Below are 19,621 nucleotides of genomic sequence, written 5' to 3'. Positions count from 1 at the left end.
TCTTCTCAGTTGCACTCTGTCATAGGATAAGGGGCAATGGATATAAACTACAGCACAGGAAGTTCCACCTCAACATGAGGAAGAACTTCTTTACTATAAGGGTCACAGAGCACTGGAACAGGCTCCCCAGAGAGGTTATGGAGTTTCCTTCTCTGGAGACTTTCAAGATCCATCTGGATTTGTTCCTGTGTGACCTGCAGTAGATTTGCGGTCCTATTCCGGCAGGGGGGTTGGACTCAGTGATCTCCAAATGTCCCTTAACATCCTATTATACCGAGTGACAAGCTTGGGTGCAAGCTGTGGACTTCTTCACTTCTCTGATTTCATTTTCCTGAGCCCCATATAAAAAGGTGCAGAAGAGTAACACCTATCATTTCAATTCACCTTCGGCGACAGGGCTCCTGTGTTTATCAGAGATGCAGGTATTTCTCTTCCTCCTACAATGTGCCACCTTCTGGGACATAATTCTGAGTTTCACAAGCATTACAAAGAGCCCTGTCTAGAAATTTGAGCTTTTAAACAAATTCATAGGCACGACACGATGTTTCCAAATACTGGAGGGTCAGCATACAGAAGGCCTTTCTCAAGGGAGGCTATCCAAACCGCTGGGATTTTTACTGCAGTTATGGAGAGACAGTCTGTCTGCACTGGAATTGATTACTGTCATTGCATGTCAGCTTCTCCTCACGACTCTGAAGTGGAAAAGAAGGAGAGGATCTCATTAAATACATGCAGTGAAGAGGCTGGGGGCCAGGGTTCAGCAACTACCCCTAGCCTCAGGTCTCTCTCCTCCAGCCGTCAGAAGATCTGCAGAATTGATCCAAGGCCATTTGAATAGAGTGTAATTGCTCTGAGAGGAAGGCTTACTTGCTCATCAGTAACAGCCAGCAGATCCTCATATTAATTATGAGAGCATGGTGAACTCCTTCAAGCGTGCTCAACTTTTTCTTTACCTGTTCAATAAAAAGGTGTTACTTGTGAGCAATCTGTTCTGGAGTTGTTACAGCATTGGATATGCAAAAGTGAGATTTTTATCCTGAGACACATCTAATCAATCTTTCTAGCGAGTCTGGAAACGTAATAGCAAGTACACAAGGACATGATACTTCTAAAACTTAAATCTGCAATCATTAGCTTGTCTAGAAACATAGAATCATGGAATCAACCAGATTGGAAGAGACCTCCAAGATCATCCAGGCCAACCCAGGACCCAGCCATGTACAATCAACTAGACCATGGCACTAATTGCCTCAGCCAGGCTTTGCTTGAACACCTCCAGGGACAGCAACTTCACCACCTCCCTGGGCAGCCCATTCCAATGCCAATCACTCTCTCTGGCAACAGCTTCCTCCTAACATCCAGCCTAGACCTCCCCTGGCACAACTTGAGACTGTCCCCCCTTGTTCTGTTGGTGCTTGCCTGGCAGAAGAGACCAACCTCATCTGGCTACAAGTTCCCTTCAGGTAGTTGTAGACAACCATGAGGTCAGCCCTGAGCCTCCTCTTCTCCAGGCTGCACACCCCCAGCTCCCTCAGCCTCTCCTCACAGGGCTGTGCTCCAGGCCCCTCACCAGCTTTGTCACCCTTCTCTGGACACCTTCCAGCACCTCAACATCTGTCTTGAATTGAGAAGCACAGAACTGGACACAGTACTCAAGCTGTGGCATGATCAGTGTTGAGTACAGGGGCAGAATAACCTCCCTTGTCCTGCTGGCCACACTGTTCCTGATCCAGGCCAGGATGCCATTGGCTCTCTTGGCCACCTGGGCACACTGCTGGCTCATCTTCAGCTTACTATCTATCAGTACCCCCCGGTCCCTTTCCTCCTGGCTGCTTGCCAGCCACTGTGTCCCCAGTCATAATCACAAGTACAAAAGGATATGATAGCTGTAAAACATAAACCTGCAATCACTAGCTAGTCTAGAAACATAATCACAAGTACAAAAGGACTTGATACTTCTAAAACTCAAACCTGCAATCACTAGCTAGTCTCGAAACTTAATCACAAGCCCAAAAGGACATGATACTTCTAGAACTTAAACCTGCAATCACTTTACTTAGCTTGCAGTTCAAGAACTGATTTTCATATGGAATGGTTTAGATACCCTGGAATACCTCCATTGCTGTCCTTTTCTTTACATTTGCATTTTTGTCAGCAGCCTCTGGCTAGGAAGCCTCAACTGAATAGAAGTTTGTGTATGTTGCCATCTTCTAATGATCTGTTTGGTTTTGTGTTTGACAGTGTATCAATTGCAACAAGAGGCACCACGTCCCAAGAGAATCATCTGTCCTCGGGAGGTCAGTCCTTCTTTTGCTCTACCTTGTTAAAGCTGATGAATTGTCAGCAGCATATGATTGCCAAAACCAGCCTTTGTACAGTCTGTGGGTAGTACTCACTTCAATTTTTCTATGCAATTATTTTCCATAATAATTTTTCTTAAGATTGATTAATTAAGGCAGATTCATATTTTCTAATTAGGCATGGAGACCTCAGTCACCACTAGAAGCATCTTCATTAGGCAACTGCTCATTAATCATTGTTTAGTGTGCTTTTCTGTCTGCTACCTAAAGTTTTGTGTTTCCTTGTCAAAATGAAGGTGTTATTTTCTTCCTGGATCTGCATATTAATGCCTGTGTGGTATGTTTCAACATGATATATGTAGCTCCAGTTTGTTGAAGGCATTCTGGGGAGGATTATGTTCAAATTAACATACTGAAGTGCTAGTTGGAGAGCTCAGTTCTGTCACAGAACCTTTAAAGATTATAGGGTATTTGGAAATCTACGGGGTTGTGTCATCTTGTCTGCCTGTTTTAGCTTTCTGTTTTACTAAGCTAAGTATGTCAGTTCCTCAACCTGTATGGCATAATAGCAATGGGAAATATGTAGATGTCTCAGCTCAATCAATAAAGCTGTGGTAGATTTATTTTCTACAATGTCAGGGACAAATTCTGTGCAGCCAGACATGTAATGCTAGTAATAGAAACACTGAACGTTTGAAGTGGTTGCACAAGATGTAAAAAGATCATATGAAAGGAGATAGAAACTATCATCCTGATCTCTACCTGCTACCCACACTGGGTGCCCATTGAAATAGAGCCCTAGAGCAGCATCTGTCAAATGTTAACAGGTGTAGTCTCAAAACAAGTTTGTATGGGGCAGGAGGTTTTGTACCAAGCCACAAGCAGTTGCCCATCGCAGTAAAGAATATCCATAATAAGGTCAGGAATGTAATCCAATTTTTCTGAGTCCACTAAAAAGCCATTGCATTTTCCACTCAGGTGCCATTTACCAGTTGTTTCAGGGCAGGGAGAGCAGGGTCTTGGCCTCAGATTGGAAGCCTTCAAGCCCTGTCAGTTTGGGATGGTCCCAGGATGTGTGCAGAATGCTAAGAAGGCCAAGTAAATAACCAGAGTGGGTGAGCCCTCATGTCATCCTTTTTCCCTGTCAAAGACAAGGCTTGGGCAGAAGGATCACACTGTAGCCCTGAGGGACTTCAGTGCATGTGTGCTGAAGAGTTGTAAAAAGACCTCTTTCTCTCCAAAATTCTCATGTGAATAATTGACAGGTGAGACTCTGTAGCCAGTGCTTCCTAAAGGAGAGGAAATCTAGGGGTTTATTGAATGAACATCACGTAATAAGTATGTAATGGCTTAGCACAAGTGCTAACCTCCCTGCTCCCCCAACACAGAAGTTAGAGGAAAAGTAACACGAAAAAACCTCAGGGTTGAATTAAAGAGGCAGTAAAATGAAATAGCATAATCACAATGCATAATTACCTTCTCTGATAATCTAATCTAATAATGCGATGCATGATTACCTTAGCTTCACACAGTGAAATACAGGCCAAAAAATACAGCATAGAACAGAAAACTCAAACCAGCAGCTACCTGACTGCCACTCATTCCACCATCAGGCCTGCAGGAAAAACCCCACACCCAGGAACTTCCAACCCAGAGGCAGCAATTGGAACAGGAGGCCTCCCATGTTGCAATCTGAACTTGAAGCCCTGTGATACTTTGCTCCAGTTAGCTCGTTCACTTTTTTGCAGCTGGCATGAATATGCCAGCATGGTATGAATAACAGCAGCAGGTTCAACTCAATCCATGACATTCTCCACCCCTCATTCCACCTGCATCATGCCCAGCAGCAATCAACATCAAACAATATATATCATAAGTCAGCCTCTGTCCATTCTCACTCCAAGTAAGATCGCTTTGCAGTATAGAGAAGACTGCTCACAGCAGGTGCTCTGGAGCTCTGCTCTGTCCAGTATAGTCTGAATCAGTCCACAGACAGTCCAAATGGTCAGGCTGTATTTCTACCCCTAGGGCAGTAGAGTGCAGTGACTCCTACCCCTCTAAGTGAAAGCAAACTGTGTCATTCTGGTGCCTAGTTTCCAGTACATGCAGGAGTGGGGATCCCTCTGTCACAGCAGAAATACACACAAATTCTTCCTTGTCAACCTGCCAAGCTGTCAGTTCCATATAGTCCAACACACCCAGTTGTCTCTCTCTCCTATCTGGTTGGAGGCAGGACCCCTTGAGTCCCTACATCTAGTGAAGCTTTGTGAATCTTTTCAGAGGAAGCAGTATCAGCTTGTCTGCTCTTCTTGGGTGATTTTCCACTGGAAACTGAGGCAGTGTTCTTCAGGTGAGAACTCCCCTGTGGTTCACATATTCATGAAGCTAGGACTGAAGTGGGTTTTGCATCTCAGTTCCTCATGTCCTCCTCATGGTCATGCAAGTAAAACCACAGGGTACACTGGGGTGCATAACTCCTAGATTCTCAGATAGGGCAGCATCTGTTCCTCAGGGCTGAAACACAGACCTGTACAGAGGAGAGATTTCCCTCACCTTCCTGAGACCCTTGCTATTCTATCCACTGACCTTGGGCATCTTCCAAAGCCTGATAAGAGCCTAAGACCTGAGTGAGCAAACAGCAAACAGCTCACTCTCTTGTTCCTGGGTTCATCCTTATCTTTTGCAGGACAAATTCCTTTATGCTTCTTTTTCCTTGCACCACTGCAAGCACATAGAAGACCCCCAGCACCTGGAAAGGAAATACAAGATGCCACAGAACAGGGGGAAAAAAAGCCAAAACCAAAAGGAAACTTACATGAAACTCTCTTAACAAGCTTCAAGCCTCAACTGAATCCTCTTCTCATTTATCTCAACCCTTCTGTCTCCTGCCAAAATCAACTGTCTTAATTAAGACAGCTTTTGCTGCCCCATGTTGGAGAGCCAAAGAAATGTAATGGTTTAGTGCAAGAGCTAAACTCCCCCACTTCCCCCACACCCCTTCCTGTCTCTTCTCTCCTTACCAGGGCATAAGAAAGGGAGGGTCAAAAAAGGCAGAGGGAAGAGCTTTCAGTTGATTTACACAGAATGCTTTGCTCCTCTAGTATGAAGATACCAGATTACATCAGTATATATAGAGAACAGAAGGAAAAGGGAAAGGAATATGTATCTGAATCCTGTAACAGGCAAAATCCACAGCTCAAGGACCGGAAAAGAAAGAGACCAAGACACTCCTTTCCAGGGTCATAGTGCCACACAGCCATCAACACTGTAGTCATAAAGTCATGATTCTGATATTGGGAGTGATGGTTTGGGTGTTCCCTACCCCCCCCCCCCCCCACACACACTTTGGAAAATCACCCAGACTAGACTCAGAGGCTCTGGCTATTGAATGAAGCTTTATCTTTACAGCTTAGCACAATGTACAAGCAGATAGTTACAATAGATACAGCTATGGACAGAAATATACAGGTTAAAAAGTAAAACAGAAACACAACAGCCCCCCCTGAAACCTGAGTCCCCAGGAGGGGCCCTCAACCACCTTTCCACCTTCCTCCCACTCCTCTACCTTACCCAAGACTTTGCCTTATGCTCAAGGTAGCTTGGAGGGTTGGCCAGGGGGGTTAGGAAGCAGATGGATTAGTCACACAGACGGCAGGTTAGGTTAGCAACCCACAAAGCCTAGAGGGCAACTGTTATCTACGTTTATATTCATGGTCTTATACATCTCAGCAAGCCTATGAGTGCAGTAGACATCACCATTGTTTCCTTTTCACAGCCTGTAATCTAATTCTTCTCACCAAAACATTCTAGCTAGGCTCAAACTAGCACAGTGTTCTAGTAGCAATATTATTGTCAATAGTTAAGGTAAACAATTTATTCACTTTTGGTGCAGCCGTGGAGGAGTTTTTTCACTTTGTGTGAGACAAAAGTATTTTATTTGTCTATTTCATACTGAAATTACTTTGCAGAAGAGCTTCTCTTGAGAAAGCCTGGCTAATAAGCATGGGATGCTTAGGAACACTTGGCTACAGTTTGAGCTCATTTCGTAGGGATACATGTGACAATCTCAATAAATGTAATTAAAATTAATTAAGCATTTTTGGATTGTCTCCACGTATAAAAATCTGAGTCAAGGTAAAATATGCTTTTAAAGTGGAGTATCTGTTGTACTCTTGTTCTAGAAACAGGACTATCTACAGAAATAAGCAGAGTGGATGTACAGCTGTGAACTCTTTACCTGTGTGCTGTATTGAAATTATTTCTTTAGACTCAAGAACATGTTATGTACAATGCAAGTTATCCTTTGCCCCCTTTGCCTAGTGTTTAAAGACTGTACATATCCACAGAAGCACAGAATTTCTGAGATTGGGAAAGCCCTTCAAGCTCATCTAGTCCAATCGTTAGTTTCAAAACACAAGTCCTTCACTAAACCAAATCCCTCAGCACAACATCTAATCACTGTGAATCACTGTGGTTGGAAAGGACCACCAGCATCATCCAGTCCAACCTTCATCCCAGCATCCTTCATCACCAGACCACAGCCTCAAGTGCCACATCCACTCTCCTTTTAAAACCCTCCAGGGATGGCGACTCCACCACCTCCCTGGGCAGCCTGTGCCAGTGCCTGACCACCTGCTCAGTAAAGAACTTCCTCCCAACATCCAACCTAAACCTCCACTGATGCAACTTGAGGCCATTTCCTTTTGTCCTATCATTAGTAATTCGGGAGAAGAGACCATCTCCAGCCTCACTACAACCTCCTTTTAGGTAATTGTAGAGTTGTAGTTTAGTGTGCATCCAGGCTACTTCCAAACACTTGCATAAAAAAGCTATATCATATGATGTTAACCAGACTCTTTGACCCAAGAGCCAAAATCCACTACACCACTGATGACATGCTTTATTTTCACATGTAGTTGAGGAGGTGAGAGTGAGTGGGGTGTCCTGCTCCTTGTAGTTCTTATTATCAGCTTTATATAGAGTAGAACTACAACACAATGTTCTTATAAGACCTCTCAGCATTCCCTTAGCACATGGGCTATAAGGTGGGTATTTTGGGGGTGGTCTTCTTGATTCCCATTTGACTTAAGTGTAATCTGATGATTGCATAGACTTGCTTCACTAAAGATGTTTTATTAATCCTAAATTACTGTCAGCTACATAGAAGGATATCAAAATCTAATGGTCTGTTATGTATGTGGAATTATATTCATTATACAGTACATACATCTTATATATACTATTATATTATATAATATGTGATATAATTTACACTGTTATATATTGTATAGATAATATATAACAGTAATATATTGTCTATGCTATATAATTATATACAATATTATTACCTGTTACATATACTACATTAATTGGCAATACAAAAGTTACTTCATATGCAACGTGATGCTCATCCAACATCTGGAGAGCAGATGTCAGCAGGATGTGTGACTGACAGGTTAGCTGTATCTGTCCATGTGCACATCATGGGAACCGTACTCCGTGGAGGGTGTTTCTCTTGTATATGATACAAAATTAAAACTACTTCAGACGAAAGCAAACATTTCAAACTGCTTTAAATACTTCATGCTTACAGGAAAATGTTTTTAATTTGTGATTGCCAAGCTCTGTACCACTCACAAGGAAACTGAAGCAGCTGCTGCAGCCCAAATCTGTAGCACCAACAGATAAACTCGTGACAGGCTGGAGTTTTGTTCTTCTCTCACTGATTGGCATTTTCATCATTCCTCCCTCCTTTCCATTGCCATCTTTCACATTCTCCACATTCATTTCCTCTTCTGTTACCTCTTTGCTACTCCTCAGTCACAAGTGTTTTTAGCTTCAGATCTCTGAGGTTCTACCATCTGACTTAGGTGGATTTCTTGATTAACTCTGCCGTGGAGACAGAAATCAGCTCTCCTGATACGCAAACCACCAGACTAAAAGCTGGGATGTAAATAAAACATGAACATTTATGTCTTTGAGCTTTGCTATCACCATTTTCCTTTTTTATTTGCCTGCATAAGTATCTTGTCAGCAAAAGCAGATCATTTCTGCAATGGGAATCATATTGAATGAAGTGGTTTAGAGCTTCAGGTATCTAACTGCTTTTAATTAATCACCATTGGCAGCAGGACTAGTGTGAATCCTCCCCAATAACGCTGGACTTCTGCCAGCATCCTCATTTGTAACCAGATTCCTTCCAGCCATGTTTTAATGATTTATTTTTTAAATAGAAGACATTTCATTTGAAAGTGCCATTCAGGTGGTGGAGTAGCTTTTACATATTGTGCAAGCCCGATGATAGGCACCAAAGAAGCAGTTTTGTGCTGTGAGGAAGAAATAGTGTAAAGCATCTTTTTGGCTTTGTGCTACAGGAAAAAAAACACATTGTCAGAAAATAACTCAAGCTTTCAACTTTTCAGACTTATTCAAAAGTAGGATATTAAAGAATTCTTCATTTCATTAAATATTTCAGGAGTAAAGTATTCAAAGTTAAAATGTCTTTTACAGAAATGGAGGCTTTAACAGAGGAGAGGAGAGGAGAGGAGAGGAGAGGAGAGGAGAGGAGAGGAGAGGAGAGGAGAGGAGAGGAGAGGAGAGGAGAGGAGAGGAGAGGAGAGGAGAGGAGAGGAGAGGAGAGGAGAGGAGAGGAGAGGAGAGGAGAGGAGAGGAGAGGAGAGGAGAGGAGAGGAGAGGAGAGGAGAGGAGAGGAGAGGAGAGGAGAGGAGAGGAGAGGAGAGGAGAGGAGAGGAGAGGAGAGGAGAGGAGAGGAGAGGAGAGGAGAGGAGAGGAGAGGAGAGGAGAGGAGAGGAGAGGAGAGGAGAGGAGAGGAGAGGAGAGGAGAGGAGAGGAGAGGAGAGGAGAGGAGAGGAGAGGAGAGGAGAGGAGAGGAGAGGAGAGGAGAGGAGAGGAGAGGAGAGGAGAGGAGAGGAGAGGAGAGGAGAGGAGAGGAGAGGAGAGGAGAGGAGAGGAGAGGAGAGGAGAGGAGAGGAGAGGAGAGGAGAGGAGAGGAGAGGAGAGGAGAGGAGAGGAGAGGAGAGGAGAGGAGAGGAGAGGAGAGGAGAGGAGAGGAGAGGAGAGGGAAAAGGAAAGGACATGGGAAAGGGAAAAGGCAAGGATATGGGAAAGGAAAGGGAAAGAAAGGAAAAGAAAGGAAAAGAAAGGGAAGAGAAGGAGTGAAGGGAAGGGAATGGGAAAGGAAAGGGAAAGAAAGGGGAAAAGAAAGGGAAGGGATGGGAAGGGAAGTGTAAAGAGAAAGAAAGGGAAGGGGAAAGGAAAGGAAAGGAAAGGAAAGGAAAGGAAAGGAAAGGAAAGGAAAGGAAAGGAAAGGAAAGGAAAGGAAAGGAAAGGAAAGGAAAGGAAAGGAAAGGAAAGGAAAGGAAAGGAAAGGAAAGGAAAGGAAAGGAAAGGAAAGGAAAGGAAAGGAAAGGAAAGGAAAGGAAAGGAAAGGAAAGGAAAGGAAAGGAAAGGAAAGGAAAGGAAAGGAAAGGAAAGGAAAGGAAAGGAAAGGAAAGGAAAGGAAAGGAAAGGAAAGGAAAGGAAAGGAAAGGAAAGGAAAGGAAAGGAAAGGAAAGGAAAGGGAAAAGAAATGGGAAACAAAAAGGTGGTGACATTGTTAAGGAGTAATTTTGGTTGAACAATAGGCTTTTTATAAATTTCCTCTGAAGAAACAGTGAGTCTTACCCATGAGTTGTTAGATTACTTGTGTAGAGATATTTATACCTGTGAATGCTATTCCTGTTCTCTTACAAGAAAGTCTTAAAGCTGACAGCAATTTCTGAGACTAGTGATTTTATCTGCATTAGACCTTGCATATTCCTTACAGTGCATTGGCCAAGCCAATGTCAGCAACAGTGAGAGATCTGTCTAAATTTCCCTAGTGTAGGCAAAGCCTTAGAGCCCTAACTTATATTATTATGTAGAAAAATGTCAGTTAATTGCCTTCCTTGTCGTTCTGAATTCCAAATAGGTTGTGTCAGCAGCAGTGGAAGTTATTGTTTCTGCCTTTAAAGCATAAAAAATATGGTTTCTTAATTCAAAGCAACTATGATTATAAAAGGGTGCTTTTTCTCTGGAAAAAAAAATGCACAAAAGCATATATAAATATATACATCATCTCTTTTCATTTTGCTTGAATGACTGTGAGAGCCTAAAATAATTATGGCATATTCAGAGACTCTACTACTGAGAGTCTTTCACTACAGCCAGAGGGTCAGGAACTGTTTGGACCTTCTGGCGATCCATTACCCTGATTTATCAAAACAAGTGTAGAGACAGTGGCATTTCATAGATCATAGCTGTTGGAATGGTCACTTGCAGATTTATAATGATATTGCCATCTTTTACATTACTAGCAGAAAGTATACAGGATCGTTGCACATCGCCAAAACTGAACCACTGCAAATTATTCTTTCCTCAGTTATCCTTACAGTTTCTCCTGAAGCACTGAGAACAACGCCATTAGCAGGGTATAGCAAGATCAAAAAGTGCCTTCAAAATGCTGGCCACTTTTGTTAGCCCTTCTGTCAGCTACAGAAGTGTTTTATGTTTGTATGTAAGAAAAGGCTTGTGATGAGGTAGGCTTGGGTAAGGTTGTTAAAATTAAGCCTTAGTAAGATGTTTGCGCAGTGTATCTGACTGGATACTAAGTATTTAATCATTGCAATAAGTCTTCCATGAAGTCCCTTGTTCTGCTCACTTAGTGACCTTTACAAGCTGAATATTTCCTCTTTCCCTCTATCTTTCTAAAAGCAATGTCTGTACTGTGGTAAAGTGCTGGAGAGCTATAATAGGCATTGAAATTGGCCATAAAATTGGTGGTAAATAATGGCAGTAAATGGGAATTTTCATAGCACTTGTTCAACTCACCTTATTGCAAAAAGTCAGGTGTCTCTTACTGTCAGTCCTGAGAGCTTATCTAAGGTAATTCAGAGTATGAGATTATCTTTTCCTTAGGAAGAAACCTCAGCACACACACAATGACACACCAAGAGACCCCATTAGCCAGCAATTAAGTGAAAATGAGCAGAATTGTTCTGAAACCTATTTTCATTAATGAAAACGTTTCTGCATATAAGACTTAATGGAGGCCATATCTTCAAATTCTTACAATATTGCTGCTGCTTTAATTATGTTTTTATAATCCTGTCTTTATGATAGAAACAAAAAGAAACCAGGAGGACACGGCAGTAGTTTGTGGATTGTAAATGAAACTGAAGAGCGATTTTGAATAGACGTTAGCAGAAGGAGGACATTTCTTCAGCTGAAATAGTGAAAGTAGAAAGCCTGGCTGCACTAAAGGGGGCTGAAAACAGTTGAAAGCCAGGAAGGGTCTCTGGTTAAAATAATTCAGTGGACATGTGGAATGTTTTGGTTTGTGTTTTGGGTTGGTTTGGGTTTTTTTTTTTGTATCCAGCATCCCTCTAAACAGATCACATGCAGGATATCCTGTTATATTTAAAATGTGGGTTTATACCCAATGCCATTTTCCTGTGGTATCCTCATAGTGGATTTCCATAGAATCATAGAATCAACCAGGCTGGAAGAGATCCAAGATCATCCAGTCCAACCTAGCACACAGCCCTGTCCAATCAACTAGGCCATGGCAATAAGTGCCTCAGCCAGGATTTTCTTCAACACCTCCAGGCATGGTGATTCCACCACCTCCCTGGGCAGCCCATTCCAATGCCAATCACTCTCTCTGCCAACAACTTCCTCCTAACACCCAGCCTAGACCTCCCCTGCCACAACTTGGGACTGTGTCCCCTTATTGCTGGTTGCCTGGCAGAAGAGACCAACCCCACCTGGCTACAGAATGTCTGCGATTTGCAGCAGTGAATGAAATAAGGGAGGCAGACTGGAATATTGCCTGTCCACAATTCCCTTGTATTCATCACACCAGAGAAAATTGCCAGTGTTTTTTTCCAAGACACTGATAAGAAATCTTATTTTTTCTGGAGTTCATGAAGACTCCAGAAAGAGTCTTGAAATGGGGGCTCCAGAAGGATGTGGACATGTTGGAGTGTGTCCAGAGAAGGGCTGCTGGGTTGATCAGAGGGCTGCAGCATCTCTGCTGTGAGCACAGACTGAAAGAGCTGTGGCTGTTCAGTCTGGAGAAGAGGAGGCTCCCAGGTGACCTTCTTGTGGCCTTCCAGGATCTGAAGGGGGGCTACAAAAAAGCTGGGGAGGAACTTTTCAGGCTCTCAGGGAGTGACAGGACCAGGGGCAATGAAGTAATGCTGGAGATGGGTGCGTTCAGACTGGATGTGAGGAGGAAGTTGTTGAGCATGAGAGTGGTGAGAGGCTGGAATGGGTTGCCCAGGGAGGTGGTTGAGGCCCCATGGCTGGAGGTGTTTAAGGCCAGGCTGGATGAGGCTCTGGCCAGCCTGATGTAGGGTTATCTGCCCAGGGCAGTGGTGGAGTCAATGTCCCTGCAGGTGTTTAAGCAGTGTGTAGACCTGGTGCTTAGAGATATGGTTTGGTGTTGACCCTTCAGTGCTGGGTTGAGGGTTGGGTTGGATGATGTTTGAGGTCTCTTCCAACTAGATGGATTCTGTGATTCTACATGTAGTTAGACAGAATAATCAAAACAGACAGTCATGCCTCTTTGGAACACTGAAGAAAAGCAGGCAAGAACATGGTGGAGTTTGTATGGCTCTCAACTTCTGAGTTTCAGGAGTCAGAAAGAAAATTCAGGTTTATAATGTAGGTTTCTCTTTATCCTTTGTCTCCAAAATATTTACTTATCTGTTTGAAATATCATTATGAGCATAAAATGCCATCATGAGCAACTAATGCACAGTGAGACATTTTCACTGCCTTGTAGAAATCAGTAAGGGCTTGTATGTGATAGAGATATTTTAATGAACAGTATGTCTCACAGCTAGTTATCCAAATATTGAGCTCTGTTGAAAGGAAAGCATCTGGAAGTTCCTATGTTTGGCTAACAAATATTCTCTAACTTAGTATTTTGCAGAGGAGCTAATAGAATCTCTGCCAATTCCAGACTCAGCAAAGTAGCTAGCACTGTCCAAGCTCCTGTATTCCTTCAGCCTGACTTAAAGGAAACATCTTGGAGTTCTCAAGTACAGACCAGAAGTACCATAAAGTCAATAAGAGGAGATAAACTGAGTTCAGATTTTCATTCATTCTTAGATTTTTTTGTTTTCATCTTTCTCTTGTTCTCATGTAGGGATATTCTTCCAGTGTAATGAAGTGGCAGTGCCTCTCTCACCCCACAGGGGCTTGTCTTCTCCTTTTCTCTCTATCCATTCACCACCAGTTCTGATGGATTGATGTGTTGTTTGCTGATCTTCATCCCACGCCTTCAGCCTACGCTCTATAACCAGTGTCTAGCAGATTGGTTAGAAATGTTCACTTGGCAAGCTGGTTCACTAGGTACCTTGCTGAAGGGCTAGACATCTACATCAAATAGCAGTGAGCTGGTTAGGAAACACGGGCTTTGGAGATACATTAGGGCAGGTGACATAACACCAGTGAGTTCGTGCAGATGCGCTGTGAACTGTTGTGGCATGTGTCACAAGAGTGCTTTAGTGCTTCTCACTGTTACAGAGTTGCAAGCACCGTTTAGAGCTTTGATACAGTTTACTGCATTTGTCTGCCGCTGCTGGGAGCGTTTTTCCTCTCATTTAAGTAACACTTCATTCTTGAATAAAGGAAGCACAGCTTAAATGCTATACTTCAATTTTTGTCTTATATTCAACATAACACTGGCATTCCTCTTGACGCTTAATGATGCCCTTACTGTGTGAATGGAAGCTGCATAGCAAATAAATTTCTCCTGCTTTTGCTGTTGAAGCTGTTTGAACCTGACCCTATCTCCTCTGGCTACTTAGCAGCAGCTTTTTTTGATTAAGCTTTATTTAGGTTTATTTTAGGTCACATTTAGAAGCAGAGTATTTTCTTTAGTAGGAGACAAAATGCCTTTCCCCCCACCTCCTTATTCGATCTTGCTCTTTTCTGTCATCACTGAAAATATAAAGACATATCTTCTGCTTTAGTAACAATAGCAGATGTCTGTGTTGGGGGAGATTTTTGTTACCTTCTGGAGTTTATAGTGTCTCATCTGGTATATTGACTGTTGGCTGCTGGACCAAGGTCACAGACAGGAAACAAACCTGAGTTTAAAATACCCTCATAAAGGATGCTTTAAAGCAGCTCTTTTGAAAGTTTGGTACAAGCAGTTAGGGGGGAAAAAAAAAATCAAACCAAATTAAAGTCAACCAACCAAACAAAGCCCACAAAGAAAACACTCTATTTTTCTTTAAAACTTACAGAAATGACATTCATTGATTGGAAATCAGCCTGCAGTAAGTGCCACAGTAGCAGTCAGAGCTGCTGTGTTTCTTTGTAATGCATTATCACTCTGCAAAAGGGTCATTATGCATCTTACCTTCTCTGTACCTTACAGCATGTCATCGAAGCAGAGAAGCTGTGCAGCTATGAGCAGCAGTTAATAAAAGCATTCTTCATGGTCTTCACTTCTGTCATAGTATCACCAAGGTTGGAAGAGACCTCATAGATCATCAAGTCCAACCCTTTACCACAGAGCTCAAGGCTAGACCATGGCACCAAGTGCCACATCCAATCCTGCCTTGAACAGCCCCAGGGACAGCGACTCCACCACCTCCCCGGGCAGCCCATTCCAGTGTCCAATGACTCTCTCAGTGAAGAACTTTCTCCTCACCTCAAGCCTAAATTTCCCCTGGTGTGACTCGTGTCCTCTCGTTCTGGTGCTGGCCACCTGAGAGATCCTGTCTTTCCTTTATTCTTCCCAGTAGTGAAGAATTTGACTCCCACTTTCTTCCCCGTGCTGTGAATTTTACAGCAGCCTATTTCATTACAATATATCAAATACAATATATCAGTTTTGCTATGCTGATGGATTTAAACTGAGTTGTGTTAAGCAATCATTGTCCAGTTTATCACTTAAGGTTTGCCTTTCTCCTCTAGAACAGTGCACAATCCACTGCCTTCTCCCTGCTGTCTTCTCTTCTGAGAGCCTCACAGAGGTGGGCAGAGACAGGGTATTACTGCAGCTTTGTGTGTGATTTATACAACCTATTTAGTCTGCTCCTTGCTAATCCCTATCTCCTGAGACCAGTCCAGTCAGAGACGAGGAACAGGCTGAATCATGATATCTTGAGGCCAGAAGAAACTCAAGAAGTTATCATCTCTGCATCAAGAAGAATGTTTGCACATCCTTCTCTTAAAGCCTCTCAAAGGTGAAGATTTCATCACCACCTCTGCTCATTTATTCCTTAATTATTTTTAACACTTTCCTAAGCTCTGAGGTTTATTTACTTTTCTGTTAGGTTAAGCCTGTTACTTCTTGTCATGTCCAGTAAGCCCACAGAGAAGAAATTCTTTTATTTCCTCTTGAAGGTGGAAAGTACCTGTCTGCTACAGCCCCTCTCTGTCTTATTTTCTTTAGGCCAATCTCTTCATTCTTTCACAGTTGCTAAATCCCTGATCACTCCAGTTATTTGATCTGGTCTTGCTTGAGATGTGTTACCCAAACACACTCTCACAGTATTCCAGAGGCTTTAAGAGTGGACATTGCAAGTAGATGATTACTCTAAAAGTAAGTGTTTGTTGGCTGCACTCTTGTTTTTATAACCCTGTTTGACATTCTGGGTTTGGCAGTTTTTGCAACGGGCAGCTTCAGTGATTCATGTTCACTTCATGATTTGTAACAATGTCAGGATCCCTTACTGCAGACATGTGTCTAATACCTTCTGGTATTTCAAGTCATTTTGACATCTTGCTCCCAGCTACTTGGCTTGAAAGCACTGTAGTGGCTCACCATCATGTGGCAGAGCATTTATCCATCAAGTGGCCACAACGCCAGCTTCCCTATGGCTCTGCAACTGAGTGACAAAGGGAGATGCAGACTTCCAAAACTACTCACATCGCCTTTCCAGAGAGCCTCTGAAATGTGGGCAGCACAAGAGGAGTATGTTCTGGGGTCTTGTGCATTGCTGATTTGGCTCTGAGGATTCTTTGCTCCTCCCTCATCACACAGCCAAAGGACACGAAGGTATTCAGGATGTCATGCCTGCTGGATAGGTTTGTCAAATGAAGCCTGTGCTGAATGCCATTGGCTGAAAATCTTATCAGGGGAGACCAGCTTTTCATGATGTGTGTGCATAGTGAGAGCCTATAATTGGCCTGTCTTTGGCCAAGGAGTACAAATGTTCCATTGCTGCTACTCCTGCTAGCAAAATTATCAACAGGCTTTCTGATATACTTTTTGCAAAACTAAAGTGTTGCTTCTCTTTGCAAAGATGGGTGCCAGAGAGACTGCTTATGGAATAGTAAGAAAGTGGTTAAGAAGGTAGAGAAATGCTTGCTTTCGAAAAGAACATTCTCCCAGTTTAAATTGTTGAGTCATTAATGTGAAATAATTGGTCCTGTTCAGAGATAATGTTAGGCACTTTGGTCTAAGTAGAAATTTCTCTAAGAAAAAAAAAATTGAGGCAAAAAAACCCTCAGAAGTAATGAAACATAACATTTTTTAAAGATCTTCTTTTTTTTTGGTTACATTTAATGGAAGCCTACAATCCTCCTTAATCCTTTTCTGCTGTTGATTATAAGGCTAACATTTACAATTATTCTGTCATAAGGTGAACTATACAGGCAATAAACTCCTTTTCTGTACAGTTTATTTTAGGGGGGTTGTCTTGAAAGCTTCTTTTCCAACTCTTCCATTTCTCTTTATGTCAAAGTGACCTAAAAAAAAAACCAACAAATTTGTATCTAGTCAGCTAGAATTGCTGAAAAATAATTAGGACTTTTCCAAACAGAAAACACATCTGATTGAACTTCCTTTGGGAAAATGCCTCACTGCCTACTCTGAGCTAACACACTGAGGTTACCATAGAATCATAGGATCAACCAGGTTGGAAGAGAACTCCAAGATCATCCAGGCCAACCTAACACCCAGCCCTGTCCAATCAACCAGACCATGGCACTAAGTGCCTCATCCAGGCTTTGCTTCAACACCTCCAGGGACAGCGACTCCACTACCTCCCTGGGCAGCCCATTCCAATGCCAATCACTCTCTCTGCCAACAACTTCCTCCTAACATCCAGCCTAGACCTCCCCTGGCACAACTTGAGACTGTGTCCCCTTGTTCTGTTGCTGATTACCTGGCAGAAGTGACCAACCCCCACTTGACTATGACCTCCTTTCAGGTAGTTGTAGACAGCAATGAGGTCTTCTTCTCCAGGCTGCACACCCCCAGCTCCCTCAGCCTCTCCTCACAGGGTTTGTGTTCCAGGCCCCTCACCAGCTTTGTTGTCCTTCTCTGGACACCTTCCAATTATTAGCTCTTGGATCATTTGTCAATGCTTTTTCCTATGTACTGGACAAAGGAACAGAGAGACAGGTGCAGCTACCCACCTTATTGGGTCCCCTTTTGTGTTCTCTTTGTGGATGTATTAAAGCAATGGTTGTAATAAGTAGATTTCCAACATTACTCTGTGCTGGCCCTTCTGAATTACAGACAGATTGCTGTCCTAGAGGGATTTCTAGATTTCAGCTTTGGCCACTGGATAAGGAAACATGTCTTGTTCAATGAAGCTGAAGAGAAATGATTTTTTTCTGAAATGGGAGTTATTTCTGTAGTAGTACTTACACAGAAAGAATTCTTCAGGGTATCTTCGAATCTTCAGTGCTTGCAATGAAAATCTATCACACTAGGGAATGCCTGCATGATTCCCAGTAGTTTTGTGATGAGTTATCTGGCAGTGTGGTGTGGGAGTTTAATACAATAATCTGTACATTAGCAGGAGTATGTCGTGTCAGGGGTAAACCATCTCGACCAAAAGAGAAGCCACAAATCCCAGGGCAGCAGAATTCAGTTAACATTAAGATTATGTAGACTTAAGGTATTGAATTAGCTTAGCTAACGAGTGTGTTTGTTTGAAGATGTATTTCCTTCTCAGTGGTGACTTCAAACCCCAGTACAACTCCCTCCACACATCTTGAGGAATATGCTGTAATGCTGAAGACAAAACTTGTAAAACTAGGCTAAGTGTAAGTCAAGGTTTGGAGTTTATAGGGTGGGAAGAGGCAATCAGGTTTGACAGGTTGGGAGTCAAGGCTGGGGCATGCAGAGTGTCTTAGACATAAACTTCCAAAGGCCTTTGGAGAATGCTGGGAGAATTGTGCCAAGTTTCATTTCTCTTGGAGCATACTTCAAGCTTAGATGCCACTGAATGATGCTGGCTTCATAAGCGTACTGGATTAGTCGTGATTTAGGTTGTTTCACTGTGTGTCTTATTTCCTGATCCACATAACTCTAGTTTAAAGCAATTTAGGCATTTGCTGCTGATTCATAATTTATACAGCTGTGAATTTTCAGTAGTAAATTTCAGAGTTATCCCTGTGGTTTCTGGAACAACAGCTAAAAGTGCCTGCTCTGCAACATCACCTTTGGGTTGATATTGGCAATAATACTTCTTTTGTAAGGCAGAGAATTACTGTCTTGCATTTGAACTGAAAGCTGCCATTGACTTGTAGTGGAGAGAGAGGACCTGTTCAATTTATCCTCTGCATGAGAGCAGTAAAAGTAAGCAGTGGAGCTCTTCAAGGCAAAATATCCTTTCATTAGAGATAATCTCTTCTTTTTCCCTACATAATTTTATTTGGGTTTGTTCTTTGTTTTTGTCTATTAGTCCTAAATTACTCAGGCCCTCTTATCTCTCCCCTTACTTAACATCTAGGGAGATGGGGCAGAATGCTGAATAAAGCATCTTGTCAGCTGAGAAATGTGGTCCTTGTTTGAGCAAGGATATTGTGAAAGCTATACAGAAAGCGATGAGAGTGCTCTTCATAGCTGTTATCCATGAAAAAAAAAATCTAAGTGTATGTGTCCTCAGAATACAGCTGATTATTCTGGGCTCCTACCACCAGGAAACAGTCACTTTTCTACCTGTGGGGTTTTTGTTCTTTGCACCACTAAGGATTCTCTTTGGCAGGCCTGCCTGGCTTTGTGTGTGTGCAAGCCCATTTACAGCAGGAGAGGGAAAGCTAATCCCAACTGAATTTCAGTCACCTTTGCCTTCTGGGCTGTATAGAATTTCTCTTGAAGTTTGTACAGAATCTGTGGTGGGCACAAAACAGACTTAGTGGCTCCTTTGATACTTTCAAGCCTCTGCTCCATCAGTTGTGCAGACTTTTGGGTTATTTCCAAGTTCATTCTAACATTCTGATTTTGATCTGGAGACCCTGATGTTATTTTGATCTTTCATCTTGCTGAAACTTTGTTTCCTTGTGTTTGTTCCTAGTGGTAAAGT

General features: G+C 42.6%; 1 protein-coding gene across 2 annotated transcripts in view; it reads left to right on the top strand.

Moving 5' to 3' along the window:
• The window catches only part of CHN2 (chimerin 2), a 202,247-nt gene that overhangs the window by 89,756 nt on the left and 92,870 nt on the right, over positions 1-19,621 (top strand). For both annotated transcript variants that reach the window (XM_064167115.1, XM_064167116.1), the window contains one exon: positions 2,242-2,297. In XM_064167115.1, coding sequence (XP_064023185.1) covers positions 2,242-2,297 — 56 coding nt within the window. The remainder of the gene's footprint in view (positions 1-2,241; positions 2,298-19,621) is intronic.

The sequence above is a fragment of the Pogoniulus pusillus genome, chromosome 28, assembly GCF_015220805.1.
Source record: "Pogoniulus pusillus isolate bPogPus1 chromosome 28, bPogPus1.pri, whole genome shotgun sequence".
Classification (NCBI taxonomy): domain Eukaryota; kingdom Metazoa; phylum Chordata; class Aves; order Piciformes; family Lybiidae; genus Pogoniulus; species Pogoniulus pusillus.
Note: the sequence above shows the minus strand (reverse complement) of the source record. Positions and strands in the feature narration are given on the sequence as shown.